General features: G+C 39.4%; 1 protein-coding gene across 1 annotated transcript; it reads right to left on the reverse strand.

Annotated features, from left to right (window-relative positions):
• Positions 1-1,172: 1,172 nt before the first annotated feature.
• Positions 1,173-13,766, reverse strand: LOC117303100 (sushi, von Willebrand factor type A, EGF and pentraxin domain-containing protein 1-like). The gene is made up of 13 exons (XM_033787188.1): positions 13,593-13,766; positions 11,534-11,722; positions 10,787-11,008; positions 9,988-10,155; positions 8,157-8,348; positions 7,507-7,737; positions 6,908-7,020; positions 5,874-6,031; positions 4,974-5,137; positions 4,001-4,233; positions 3,469-3,655; positions 2,428-2,638; positions 1,173-1,633 (listed from the first exon to the last, which is right to left on the reverse strand). Exons 1-13 carry the CDS (start codon positions 13,702-13,704, stop codon positions 1,399-1,401), a joined length of 2,415 nt encoding a protein of 804 aa, XP_033643079.1. The 5' UTR covers positions 13,705-13,766; the 3' UTR covers positions 1,173-1,398.
• Between the last annotated feature and the right edge of the window lie 937 nt (positions 13,767-14,703).

The following is a 14,703-nucleotide window of genomic DNA, read 5'->3' on the forward strand; positions in this document are numbered from 1 at the left end:
GTTCGAATAAAATATTGATATACACTAATTTCTATATTTTAAGCAGCTCATCGCGATATTTGGTTCTTAGTACATCTACAAATAGCTGTAAGATATTTTAAAGTCCATAAACATTTTATAGTTATCTATAAAACCCGATTGATTTTCACACAAGAAAAAGCTCCTGCCAAACATCCTTCAAAATGTACCTCGAAAATCAGATCAAAACAAACGTTTTGTTGACACCGTATGCCAAAATAAGGGAATATAAAAGGGTATAGCGACGAGTTCGGCCGTTTATAAACCGGCAGGGTCGTGGCCGTGCGATACAGGCCTGAGCCGAAGGTGAGGGCCTTTATCGCACGGCCACGACCCTGCAATGTTTTAAACAGCCGATTAAGAACGAGTTACTATAACTCTTTCATTCCCATTCATAAATACCAGTTTGGTTAAAAGGCGTAATAAAATAGGAAACCCTGTAAAAACGTTCATGTTTTTAGGAGAAAGTTTTCGGATATGCATTTGGCGCGTAATAATGAATCCTCGTATCCATGGGCATAAATAGCGCGGCGAGATCGATCACCCCGGTGAACGAGGTTATGGGCTAACCCGCACAATGCTATCCGAAAACAACCGGTTATAAAAAACTCCAGCTGGTCATTATCAACCGTTTATACACATTCAAGTGACGCGCTCTCCACAAATAGGAATAGCGAAACTGTCTGGGGTATTTATTAATAAACATTTATGATTATGCTCCAGACCATTCTGGAGCATAGTTTAAACCCTTTTTATAGCACATACATAATTTATGAAAAATTTTCAAATCATTTTCCCTCTACAAATTGAGAGACAAACTAAAACATAGTCAGTGTCGATCACGCCAAACCAAACATTGTATACACTGTTTATGCCCGTAGTACTGTGATGACAATAATATTTGCCACAAAAAACACCGAAAAGGTGATCCGTTTTAAGTGGATTGGCACATGTACACTTTATCGTTAGGTGTTCTTAAAGTAACATAACATGAGAGTGAGCAGTACTCTCTAAATGCAAAAGAGTGAAAAACACTCTTTGAAGAGGCATATGATGGACAACTCTTTTTCGAGTGGTCTTCAACTCTTTTAGATTGAAGTTTGCATCTGTTTGAGTGATTTTTCACTCTGTCCTGGGGTGAAACCACTCTAAAAGAGTGAAATAACCACCACTCTTTATAAAGAGCCATTTGAGGGACAACTCGAAATGTAAAGAGTGGTGTTTTTTTACTCTTTAACATTTAGAGAGTAGGTCTTTTATTCCTGGGGTGGGTTGCGTACGAGGTTGAGGTTCTAGAAAGTTCTGATCGTTCGAGTACACAGCCTACAGCATTCTAGGCATAATCTTGTCGACTGTAGTATTATAACATTTCGTATGTTTCTAAGTGAATCCACCAACAGTTAAGTCTGCTAGGTAATTGGATGTACAGTTGCCCGTCAGTTCGTGGATCCAAGTAGAATACTCACCAACGCGTGTAAAGACGCTATACTTATTATATTCCATACACTCCTTACTGTATGAAACTATCCCTGCCATACCCCACGATCCATCTATCTGCTTGCATACAAGTGGCGATCCAGTATCACCTTGACAAGATTCATCTTCAGTATAAAGTCTGCAACAAATATGAGTTTTTTGTTTTAAAAAGTAATGAAGTCTGTATAATATACCTGCAAGTATAGAAGAGTGAAGACTTTGCGAACTAACACGGTCGGCCATCACACACTGGCCGACCGTAGTTCACGACGTAAAAGGATAACCATGCGTGCAGCTTCGAGGCATATAATTGTGTGGATCATCATATTCTACTTATACATAGTTCTAACCATAAAACGGTTTTCAAACGCTTTTCATAGACCAACTCGCCCGATCCAAGGCAAATAGTCCCTTTTAAATGGGAAGATCCAATGACTAATATTTTAAAGTAAAGGCGGGAAGGGAGAGTAGCAAGTGGGTTAAGACCCCGGCATGATCATCCTAAAGGCCCGGTCACACATGCCTCGATTAAACGAGAACGAGAACGAAAATGTTATCAAAACACGCTCTCGATTCAACCAATAGAATGCGTTCTCTTTGCGTTGTTATCGTTAACGTTTTTCGTTATCGCTGCACATGGGACCGGTCCTTTACAGCCAACATCGACATCAGTACGTTTACACGACGGAAAGTTAAACTGGTATTGGTCTGTGCATCCCTAGTAAGCCACACGTAACAATCCGTTGAATAATCTTGATCGGTAAAACATAGAATATAGTGAATTAGGTATAGAGACAACTGTTTCCATGCAATGAAGGTTCACGCAGGGTTTTTCTGTAAATTTGGCTTAACCATAGTCGAACAAAGGGTGGGCAACATCTTCCCTTATTTCGACTATGTAGACATTTCAAAAGCTAAGCTAGCAACACTTACTTATATCCAGCACACATTTTTCGTTTATCGAAAGGGTGTAACTGTGCCATCGTTCTCTTACACACGTCATCATTGACAAGTTGTATTTCAAGTTGCTTCGGGTATATTGAGGGCATGCTGTCATTCCTAGGCTGGTCCTTTAAAGGGTCAATGATCCCCCAACCGGCGATATAACACAAGGAATTAGACTTTGGCCACAGACGTTCTCTACCTGTATATACAGTGTCAAAGTAATATACCGTTACGAAACAAAGAAATATTAAAGATGAAACAACAATGAAAGATGAAAATAAGTTGCCCACACAGTTAAAAAAAGGACACAAGAATCACTAACATGTTAAAAATCAAAACGAAACAAATGTATTTTCGTTAAAACACAATTTTTTTTAAATTCGTTTGCATGTGGAAATAATTTTCTTCGCGGGAAATACATAATGGATAATTATGCGAAAAGTGGGAACAGTGTTGCGCTGCTATCCGACATCCTCATAAGGTTTTTATCAAGTTGCGATCGCGTGTCAGAAAACATTTTAAAAAGGCACTGAACACGTCTGGTTCTCACTTGGTGTATACCAATATATGCGTAAAATAACAAACCTGTGAAAATTTTGACTCAATTAGTCTATGAAGTTGCAAGTAAATGATGGGGAAAAAACACCATTATTGTTAAAATAGTGTGCTTTCAGATAGGAATAAAAGGCTTCTGGTCAGTGAGTCTTTTATTATTTCAATGAGAAATTATACATCTTTCTCAAAAAACACGCTACTTCAGAGAGAGTCGTTTCTCACAATGTTTGATACTATCAAACGCTCTCCGTTGCTTTCTCAAAGAACACGCTACTTCAGAGGGAGTCGTTTCTCACAATGTTTGATACTATCAAACGCTCTCCGTTGCTCGTAACCAAAAAGGTTTTTATGCTTATATATATTTTGAGTAATTACCAAACGTGTACAGTGCCTTTGAAAAGAAAAACTAAATAAAAGACCAAGCACGTTTTTGGCACATCTCTTGATTGACCTTTCAAAAATAAGTTGATTTACCTAATGGTAGACACAGTGTTCGGATAGAGCTCGTAAGGTTCACCGTCTGGTTGAGTTTTAAAACAGCTATGTCACCGAATAGATTATATGGATCGTAGTTATCGAAAAGGAACACCTCTTTCACGTCAAAGTCTCTTTGAGTTTCTGTCTTCACTCCGAGTTCATAGGCACCCAGACGAACTCGTAGCTAAAAAGATCCGGGGAAATTCTTGATTAGAACGTAACGTATTATTGCCAAAAAATTGAGACCTTTGAATATATCAGCCACGTAACATGGATTAAAACAAAACAAAAACAACATTGAGCCCCTGTGTATGTGTCAACTGAACATTTGAAACAATAGAATTGGCTATACCGAACTCAACACTGAAAACATTAATATGGATTGCACATTTTGTTAGACACTGTCAACCGAGAAAGGAAAAAGAAACAACGATCTTTCTTATGTCGGCTGTGAGAACGAGCTGTTGATTTTGAGAGGACCTACATGTATATTGGTTAATTAACTCTGAGGAAACAAACAATGAATTACCTTTTCTGGAGCAATGGTATGGGTATCGAAATCGAACACACAGCTTCCTGCTGTAACGATCCACTCTTCACAAAGAACCGCCCCACCACACTTGAGGATTGGTCCCGAATCATCGAGCTGTATAATCTGCGCTAGCCATGGCCAGGCGTTAGGATTGGCGTTACTGTCTTTGTCTCGGTCAGCACTAAGTTGAGGTATTTCCAAGTTTCCAGCCTGACCACACCGTCTATACTCTAAAAAAGGTAACGATGGATAGGATTTACAAACAAATAATCTGAACAATGATTCAATCCGTTCACGTTCAAATTACTGACCCTTCCCCTCAAAACAAAACAAAACAAGACCCGAGCCGAAGGCGAGGGCTTTTATCGCACGGCCACGACCACGGCCACGACCCTGAAACAAACGGGTACTACTCTTTTCTTCTCACTCGTAAATGCCTTTTTAGTTTAAAGGCGATAATAAGGTGTTAGACATTTCTCGTTTTCCTTTCATACACAGCGCGGCCAACTAACCAACAGCGCCCGCATCGCCCGTAACGAGAAACTTCTTGCACCAAGACTAGCACGTAGAATCCGAAAACAATCGGTTCTAAACAGAGCGCCAGCTGGTCATTATCAACCGTTTAAACACACAACGTGACGCGCTCTCTATTTATGAATGGATAATAAAACACCATTGTCATACGAAGTTGTGTGCTTTCAGATGCTTGATTTTGAGACCTCAAAATCAAATTCTGAGGTCTCGAAATCAAAAAGCTAATATTTTACTGGAAAATTACTTCTTTCTCGAAAACTATGTCACTTCAGAGGCAGCCGTTTCTCAGAGTGTTTTATACTATCAACAACTCTCCATTGATACCAATAGTGTCCAGTGCTTTTAAGTCTTATTTGTCAATGACCGTTACAAATGATCTTGATTGAATATGAACAATAGTACCATGGTGTAGGGAAAACAAAATGGGAATATTTACCTTGGCCCTTTTCTGAAATGATCTCAGTAAGTGAAGCGAGATCCTCAAAATTGTTGAGCAGAAAGATATGTGTTGAGTAGGGTTGTGAAGCAATCTTACGAAGTTGCCTTTGGTCGATACCTTCACCTATGGCCACCACAAAGATTTCAAATCCTTTATCTATCCTAAAATGCACAAAACAGTCACAACATATTTTGTGGTTATCTTTTAACAGTTTATCCTAGTAGTCAACTGCAGTGTGGTTCAAATTAAAATTAAAATTTGTAAACTATTTTGATGGTTTGAAAACATCATCAATAAAACAATAGCTGGGACACTTTGCATGAATGTATAATAATACACCAACTTATATAGCGCCCTAATCAAAGCTCTAGGGCACTAGTCACGGCATTCTGGACAAATACAAAATATAAAATAAAACGCCGAGAGTAAAAATTCTTCCAATTGGTTTCCAGTTCTGACATAGCCTTATTTTAATAATACATCATTATTTCGTTATAATTAAACATAAAATACATTTAAAGGGAAGGTACACGTTTGGTAATTACTCAAAACAATATTAATTTAAAAACTGACATGGTAACGAGCAATAGGTAGCTGTTGATAGTATAAAACATTGTGAGAAGTGGCTCCTTTTGAAGTAGCATAGATTTTGAAAGGTAATTTTTCACTGAAATAATAAACTACTTCTAGCAAGAAGTCTTTTATTCTTATCTGAAAGCACACACATTCGTCCAACAATGATGTTTTTTTCTTTCGTCGTTTTCTCCCAACTTCGACGACCAATTGAGCTCAAATATTCACAGGTTTGTTATTTTATGCATATGTTGAGATACACCAAGGGAGAACACTGGTCTTTGACAATTACCAATAGTGTACCTTCCCTTTAAGTAAATTCACCTTAAACTCTGTGCTAGCGCCGATGGATCATCTCCAATGGTAACCACACCGTCCGTCAGTATGAACAGCGCCTTTTTAGAGCCATTACGCATGTCAGGTACCAACTCAAACACTTTTAAAAAGGCATCACCGAGGGCTGTTCCTCCACCTCGGTTACCCTGCGTTACGAGTATTGTATAGATGTTCATTCAAATAAATATTGAACTCATGTATCAACGTATCTTACCGTGCCCCTTAAAGCCATTATACACTTTCGGAACAGAAAACAAAATGAACGTTCATACATTTACAAATAACTTACAGGGTTTACAGAAGGTAATGGTGAAAGACTTCTCTTGAAATATTATTCCATGAAATGCTTTACTTATTAAAACAATTATCAACTCTCGATATCGAGAATTACGGATTTATTTTAAACGCGTGTCATGACACGGCGAAACGTGCGGAAACAAGGGTGGGTTTTCCCTTTATTTTCTCCCTACTCCGATGACCGATTGAGCCTATATTTTCACAGGATTGTTATTTTATATATAATTGTGATACACGAAGTGTGTGCCTTTGGACAACACTGTTTACCGAAAGTGTCCAATGGCTTATGGACTGATTGATGCACAAAACATTGAAAGGGTAAAAAATAAATTGCTGCAAAATTATTTCTTCAAAATTATTTCTTCCCTTGATATTACATTTTGCACCGTGAAATACTATTTCGTTCCCTCTTAACATTATTTCCCTCCCTCAAAATATTACTTCATTCCCTCGAAATAATTTCGTGTCTATAATTTGAGACAACAACATTATTTCGATGCAAAGAAATCACATTTCGTGATAACGAAATGGTGTTTCCAAGTAATGGGTTTCAGATGAAACGGGTTGATACAAGCTGCTATGTACCAAAAAGAATATTTGAAATAATATAGTTTGTTTGCATATTGCGTCACCCAGTGCTGCAATAACGTTTTCGTTAGATTTAATTAATGAGAGCTTATTATTGTACGGGAAACGAAGTGTACTGAAGAGATTCATGGTGTTACCTTAAGAACTTTTATATGTTTTATGACCTCTTCTAGCGTGTCCGTATCAGACCCATAGGTAAACTCAGTGACAGCAGTGGTTGCAAACGATATGGCAGCAACTCGTGTTCCTCCTAAGAAATAATAACGTCTCTGAATATTGATATCTATCTTCCTAATGCAGGTCACACACTGCAATAATTGGTACCAGTCAAATATTGGTCATGCTATGTTTATCAAAATTATTCTCTCATATAAGTACGTGATTCTATTAGAAACAAAGCTATAATATTAAATCATCAGTGTTTTTCGCGACACTTCCAAATCTGCAACCTACGACAAAAATACACCGAAAGTACAAAAGAGGGATGGCGTGTTAAAAGCCAACAAGCTCGGACGACATTAAGCATTCTATGAAATACAGATGGTAAATCGTATTCTTATTTAGGTAGCTCTTAAATGGGGTATGGATGTATTGCACAATATCTATACGTCAGAACAACTTTGGCTATCAAGGTGAAACTTTGGATGTAATCAAGCTGGGATGTGTTTCATCCAAAAAGTTCGGTCACGTCCCGGTTATGCCATCAAGTTATGGTGAAGTCACAGTATATACTCACCTGTTTTATTTGACACCCCAAATTGCCTTACAAGACTGATGGTGAAGTTAATTCCTCTTTCGAAATTGACGTGATTCAAGCTTGACGATTTATCAAATGCCAATACCAGCTCCAGCCCAACGTTACCAGAAGCAGCCAACCGGCCTCGTCCGGACACGGTAAAAACCTCCAAGTGGTCAATAAAATCCGTCTTGATTTTACCGGCGATGGACTCCGGGTTTTTCTCGTAACCTTTCGGGAAAAGGTTTGTTGGGCCATTTTATGAAACATTAAAACAAAGTCAAAGCCAACACAAACAGAACGCGCTACTTTTACCAATACAAAGACGAAGTGGCATATACAAGATGTGCAGAAATGAGAACGGACAAATGTTTTTATGATTATTATAGGGTGCACGTTGATTCAAAGTTAATTTAGAAGAGTGAAAATAAAGAAGAACACTTATTTTATAATTTATTCTGCTTATTTCATTGTAAACAGGCCCCTTTACCCAAAACAAAGTAGTGTTATAAGTTTGAATCTTTAGTACACTAATGTTATGGTCACACATGATATAACATCAAAATAACTGCGCCTTGAACACCCAGCGGGGTGGATACGTGCGCATTACAAGTCATACTATTATTATTATTATATTATTATTAACTTACGTCTGCAGGAAGGTTGCGCTCCACTCCAATAGTCCTTGTACGTGTACCCATCCCCAGGTCGACAATATAGCTTTTCAGTTCCAGCAAGTTCATATCCTTTGTTACAACGGAATTTTACCCAGTTACCCACATCAAATGTACTCCCTTCAATGTAGCCATTGGTCGGTACCCTTGGTTGGCCACATCCAATCACTATTAAAGGGGGAATCCGAAGTTGAAAAGAAGATATGAATAAGAACAACTTCTTTTCTTTCATGACAGCCTTGATACCATGGAGACGGCCGATCATGAGGACACAAAACCAATGTTGACCGTTTGGTTACAGTTTCTGTAAACCTCGATGGTCTTATTTGTGATATCGTTTTTATAATTTATAGCTAAATTAATACAACATCTTAAAATGAAAACATGTACAATACTTGATTCTTATTCTATACGAAAGGAATCTCCCCAAATATTTTGTTTTATTTTGAGTTTAAATATATAATCAACTTGTTGGTATTCTAAAACTGCTTTAATTGAAATACTTTGCAGCGACAGGACTTTTAAGCGACAGGACAATTAAAATTGCACTTGCATCAAACGGCTTATTTTGAATAATGCATTATTTTGAAGGCTTTTGCGAAAAATAAGCTTTTTCCAAAACCGATATGCTGCCGGTTTACCTGAAGCACTGACACACTTCCCAAGCCCAAATATGACCAATTTTAAGCCTAAATTTATCAAGCCTATACTCAAAGTTGAAGCAAAGACATAATTATTGTATAACTTGAAGCCACGTCAGCTGTACGAAACCCAAAAGCTTAGATTTGAGTAAAGAGTCCTATGAAGTAGGATAATAGACATATAGGATTTGAGGCATTGCATGGTGAGGTATCAATATATATTTGGTTTGCGGTAACACCATGTGTGTATCTACTTGCCAGGTAGAGTTGTTCTTAGGGAACTGTATTGCTTTATTCTACTGCCGTGGAGTAGATAATCGGAGGGTCGGGAGACTTCTCAGTACTACTTCAGCTTATAGGATCGTAATTAACTGTACTGCCGCGGAGTCAGTTCTGAAATTGGTCTCAACGTTTCGACTAGCTTGCTCTAGTCATCGTCAGGAGACTGAATAGGTAAGAGAAGCGTGGTCTTATTTATAGGGGTTCAGTGGATCCACTGCAGGTCAGTCAATGCTCTGATTGGTTGTGTGGTTGGCGGGCTCAGGGCTATTGTTAGGGTTGGTTGTGTGGTTGGGGGGCTCTCGGGTGTGGTGAGGCGCGCAGTAGGTTGGGGTTGTTAGAGGAGGAGGGTGGTAGGATAGTATGCCAAATGCTGCTGATGAAATAGCCGATATCTTGTGGCACAGTGTCGTGTCTGTATATTTCGATAGCTTCCCTTATGCGCCTTGTATACCAATGTCTCTCAGGTGCTATGATACGAGCCTGATCCCAATCTATGACATGGTCTAAATCGGTGGAGTGTTTGACAATGGCAGATTTGTCATATTAAAGTTAAAAAACAGGACAGTTCTTTTCAGAACTGAGAAGTCTCCCGACCCTCCGATTATCTACTCCACGGCAGTAGAATAAAGCAAGACAGTTCCCTAAGAACGACTCTACCTTGCAAGTAGATACACACATGCTGTTACCGCAAACCAAATATAGGCTAATAGACCTTTATCACGATGTGGGCGTCTAGAGTTTAGTCCATTCCAACTCATTGTAACCAAGCGACGAAATAATAGTATGGTGCCATGCGCAATGAATGTTAGCATTCATTACTGTTATTGAATGGAACATGACAAAGATGGTGACAGCGTGATAAAGGTCCTTTTCTGTATTTTTACCTTCGCAAATAGGGTGTAAACCATTCCATACTCCGTTCACACATCGTCGAGACCTGGCTCCAGAGATACGATAACCCTTCTCACATTCAAATTGAACGAACTTTAGACTACCCGTCATAGAACCGTGCTGTGGTGGCTCGAGTTGTTCGCATTGCTTTTCAATAATTTCTGTCAAAAAAGTCGATGAGATTATTATTATTATTAACTTACAAGGAAGATTACATATCATTAGATATGGCAAAATGATCTATTGGAAGAAGGCAGAAACAAAGCGTGCATAAAGTGTTGAAATTGTCATTTAAAATAAAATTCAAGGTAAACTACCTTGGGTTAAATATTTTAACAAAGAAAAGTTGGATTTGAACCAGCGACTTTGACATCCGGACTTATATACTAACACACGAACTGAGCCATCTTTCCCTAAAGGCCATGTCACACCATGGCGTATCGCCCGAACGTTGGCGGTTTCTCTACGGTGTCAAAATATTTTGTTCGGGTACCAGTCAGATGTAAAGTTTAGTATAGGCCTAAGAACTACGTTTAGAAGAACACGTGATCATGCTCTAACCACGTGGTTGTTAAGTCAAAGGGTTCATTGTGCATGTTGAACTCAGCATTTGCTAAATTTTATTAAACTTAATTACAATGACTACTTTGAAAATCGAAGTGTGCGGATAAAGCTACATTGGTACAAAACTTCACCCAATTAGATCAGACTCTGACTTTCAGCTTTTCCTTGACATGTCTTCATGTCTTCTTTAAAGTTCGGTTCAAGTGATTTGATTATAGTTGTACTTACGTTCACATGAATTGACTCCATCTCCTTCATAACCTCTATCACATTCACACTCATAAGATCCAGGTGTGTTTTTGCAATGTGCCATGTCATGACATTGTATAACAGGGATGTCAAAATCCCATGTCGCCTCACTAAGTGAAGCTCCACTAATTGACTCCGTCCAAGAGTCACTATACTCAACGGTTACCGGATGGATGTACATGTATTCACACTCATTAACATCTAAATATAGGGGAATAGGAGAACAAAACTGGTATGTTTTATGGGCGAGCACATGAAGCAATTTAAAATGGGCAAGAACGGTCACAACTGGCAGCAGCCAGGTTGTCAATGAACTACCCAAGAGCTAACACTACTGGTCATTACTGAAAATACATGGCATACAAAAACTTGCTTGATTACGAGCAACGGGGAGCTGTTGATGGTTTAAAATAGTCGTGAAAACGGCTCCCTCTGAAGTAACATATTTTTGAGAAAGAGGGCAAGTTCTCTCACTAAAATATTTGAATCTGAGACAGACTTCAGGCCCGATAAAGTCTTAGGCTCATTGAAACCTTTCTCTCTGAAAGCACACAACTTTTTGCCCCAAGAGTGTTTTTTATTTCATTGTTTTCTTGCAAATTAATTGATGACCATTTGAGCCCAAATGTTCACAGGTGTTTGATACCAATCGAGTGTTTTGATAAAGAATGGGGCTGACATGCCTGGAGGGTCTTTATGCATGAAAACCCTAAATAGTGCAATTACCTTGACACGATGGCGCATCTTCCCTGAACCGCCGTGTTCGGTAGACACATGTTCGGTGGGTGTCGCCACGTAGAAAATAGCCAGCATTGCATCTTGCTTCTACAGCCGTCCCAGCTTTGACATGGCGCACTACCTCTTCACCAAGGGAGCCAACGTAGTAACCATTCTCCAAAACTTCCAGCAAACAAACTTAAAATGGGAGGGGAATATGTTGTTGTTGTTATTGGGTTGTTCTTGTGAGGACTGGACATATAGATTAGGCGATCAAAATGATGATGTATATTTGTTTCATTGGCGGTAAAGGTAGAATAACTGGGTTGCCTGTAAATCGATCGTCTCTTGGGCGGAGTTATTGTGTTTTCTGCCTGCTTAAAGGCCCTGTCACACCATGGCGTATCGCCTGAACGTATGCCAACGTATGCACAAAATAGTTCGAAAATTTTCAAAGTCCAAGAACGTCCAACTTCCATACGAATTGCATCGAAAATGTCGACATCGGTGTTGGAAAGGACGTATCCATAGCGTTTCATAGCGTATTGAACGTATACATAGCGTATGACTAACGCAAGCGTTTCACTTTCACGTAACACAAAGACAAAGTTATGACAGCGTATCACAGCGTATGCAAGCGTATGAGTAACGTATTAATGGGTTGGTGCGTTCATCACGACCGACCATGAAGAAATGAGGATTAGTGATGGCCCTGTCACACCATGGCGTATCGCCTGAACGTAAGCCAACGTATGCGAAATATCGAAAATACGTTGGTGTACGCTGATATAAGTTTGGGGTAAGTTGGGGATACGTCGTTTACGTTAAGAGCACGCTGGGATACGCTGTTAAAATTGTGAATACGTCGAGCCCGCCGAATTTTTTTTGAGCATGTTCAAAATTTATCGGCGTACTGAACGTGTGCTTCATACGTTCTGCATAAGTTCCCCGTAAGTTCATGGTACGATAGACATACATTGACATACGTTGACATACGCTGACATTAACAGCGTATCCCAGCGTGCTATTGACGTAAACGACGTATCCCCAACTTACCCCAAACTTATATCAGCGTACACCAACGTATTTTCGATATTTCGCATACGTTTGCTTACGTTTAGGCGATACGCCATGGTGTGACAGGGCCTTAACGGAGGGGGAGTGGCGCAACGTGTTCCTTTAACGGTTGTGTGGCTTCTCAATTTTCAATTGAGAGGTCGGGCGATTTATCAGGACGGTCAAAAATCACTCTGATGAGATCATGTCAGACGAATTATAGACCCTTTTCGAAACGACTGGATTTAGCTTGGCCCGGCGGTTGTGCGTATATATATACGTATATATACGTTTCAGACGAAAAAAACGTAGCCTCCAGCCGAATCCTAAGCCGAAGCCGTGGTTTTGAAAAGGGCCCTATATAGATAAAGACACCATCGGTAGGTCAAGATCGGTTGAGGTACAACAATAAGGTCATAACAGGGGTAAAATGCGGCTACATGACAAATGATACAACACGCCACTTCTTTCTTCTTTCTTCTTTCTACCATCCCGGCAAAAATGCTATGGCCACGCATATAACCTGTCCACTTCTCATTGACAATCAACATTGTCTCCCACCCCCCCCCCCACCCCCGCTCAAAGTTGACTGTAACGCAGAAGAAGACCATCAATTGGAACCAACATTGAAAGGGGGCAGGGGGCCCAACGAGGTATGGCTGGGATTGTAGCCTAGTTCAGCTGTTGGTTGGCAAGCAATGCCCCTCTGTGGTTCTAAGTCTCTCCAAATTCTCTGTTTGTCGTCTCCCTCGTGTTCTTGTCCAAACATAAATTAAATCAAATAAAGATATTCATTGACATGCAAACTAGGTCAGGTCAGTGGTTGAAGTTCACATGTACACGTGATCTTACTGACATATGGATTGAAAGTTATTAGGAAATCATAAATACATCATTAGATAAACAAATATTGTCACGAATCATGTCATCATGTCGAGAGTCTGAGCATGGAGGTTCTTTCTGAGTCTACGTCCTCTTCCTTAATTTACAATGCTAATAGTAATAGACTTACCTCGTCTCGATTGAACTTGACGAACACTCTCGACAGGCAGAAACACAACCAATGGTAGAACAATGAAGCAAATTGTTAGGTGATTAATAAGTGCCATTGCATTAATGCGCATGTAGTCCAGTCTTAACAATACCTCAATGATGTTACCACCACTGTAACAAGTACAGAACTACTGTATAATAAACATGTACGTTGTCTTTGAATTGGGCGCTTTAGGGCTTTAAAGGCTGAACACTATTGGTAATTACTCAAAATAATTATTAGCATAAAAACTTACTTGAAAGCACACAACTTAATGTATCAAGGGTGCTTTTACTTTCGTGTATTATCTCGCAACTTCGACGACCAGTTGAGCTCAAACTTTCATAGGTTTGTGATTTTATGAATTTGTTTAGATACAAAAGGTAAGAGGATTATGTCTTTGACAATTACCAATAGATAGTGTCCAGTGTCTTTAAAAAAGGGTTGCTCTGAATTTGATGCTTGAAAGTTTATTTAGTTTAATTTTTTTTTAAGGATTCACATCCCTTGAAAATGTGTGGCTTTAATGTAATTTCGTGACAGAAGACAGTCCGTTACTTTTCTAAACTTCTACACAATGTTGGTACAGTGGAAGGCAGCGAGCACCTTTAAATGTTCATGCGCGTAGGAGTCCATGAATGTTAGTGTTTAGTATGTTTCAGAGGGAATACGAACAACTGAAGAAACAGCCACGACTGATGGCACAGATTGTTTTCAAATCCTCGCTTACGTGTCATTATGCTCTTTTTGATAAACAAGTTCAGGATGTACACAGATCGTGGGAAGTGCTGAGGCTCATCAGTCAACCCGGATTGCACCTTTCACTTTCGCTCCAGCTGGTACTTTCTGGTATCATCCCTTGTCTTATGACCTTGTTGACAAGAGTAACCTTGTTACCGACTCCCGGTATTTCCAAACGTTCTACCAGATTTCCTTGTTGGCAAAGAGCCCGGTTTCTGTTATATTTTGTATGTTTTTTTGTTTCAAGGCAAACCCGTACCCATCGTCGTTTTCATTAAAAAGTAAACACGCATACACTAGACAACATGATCTGACGAAGGGTGACCCCCTTTCGAAGAATACAAAGGGG

This window comes from Asterias rubens, chromosome 19 (genome assembly GCF_902459465.1).
Source record: "Asterias rubens chromosome 19, eAstRub1.3, whole genome shotgun sequence".
Taxonomy (NCBI): Eukaryota; Metazoa; Echinodermata; class Asteroidea; order Forcipulatida; family Asteriidae; genus Asterias; species Asterias rubens.

Excerpts from the sequence above, each read along its gene's own strand:
- LOC117303100 (XM_033787188.1), bottom strand. The coding sequence starts at position 13,704 with ATGCGCATTAATGCAATGGCACTTATTAATCACCTAACAATTTGCTTC. Across the intron at positions 7,021-7,506 it reads TGGGGTGTCAAATAAAACAG|GAGGAACACGAGTTGCTGCC; the intron begins GTGAGTATATAC and ends ATTATTTCTTAG. Across the intron at positions 6,032-6,907 it reads AACATATAAAAGTTCTTAAG|GGTAACCGAGGTGGAGGAAC; the intron begins GTAACACCATGA and ends CTCGTAACGCAG.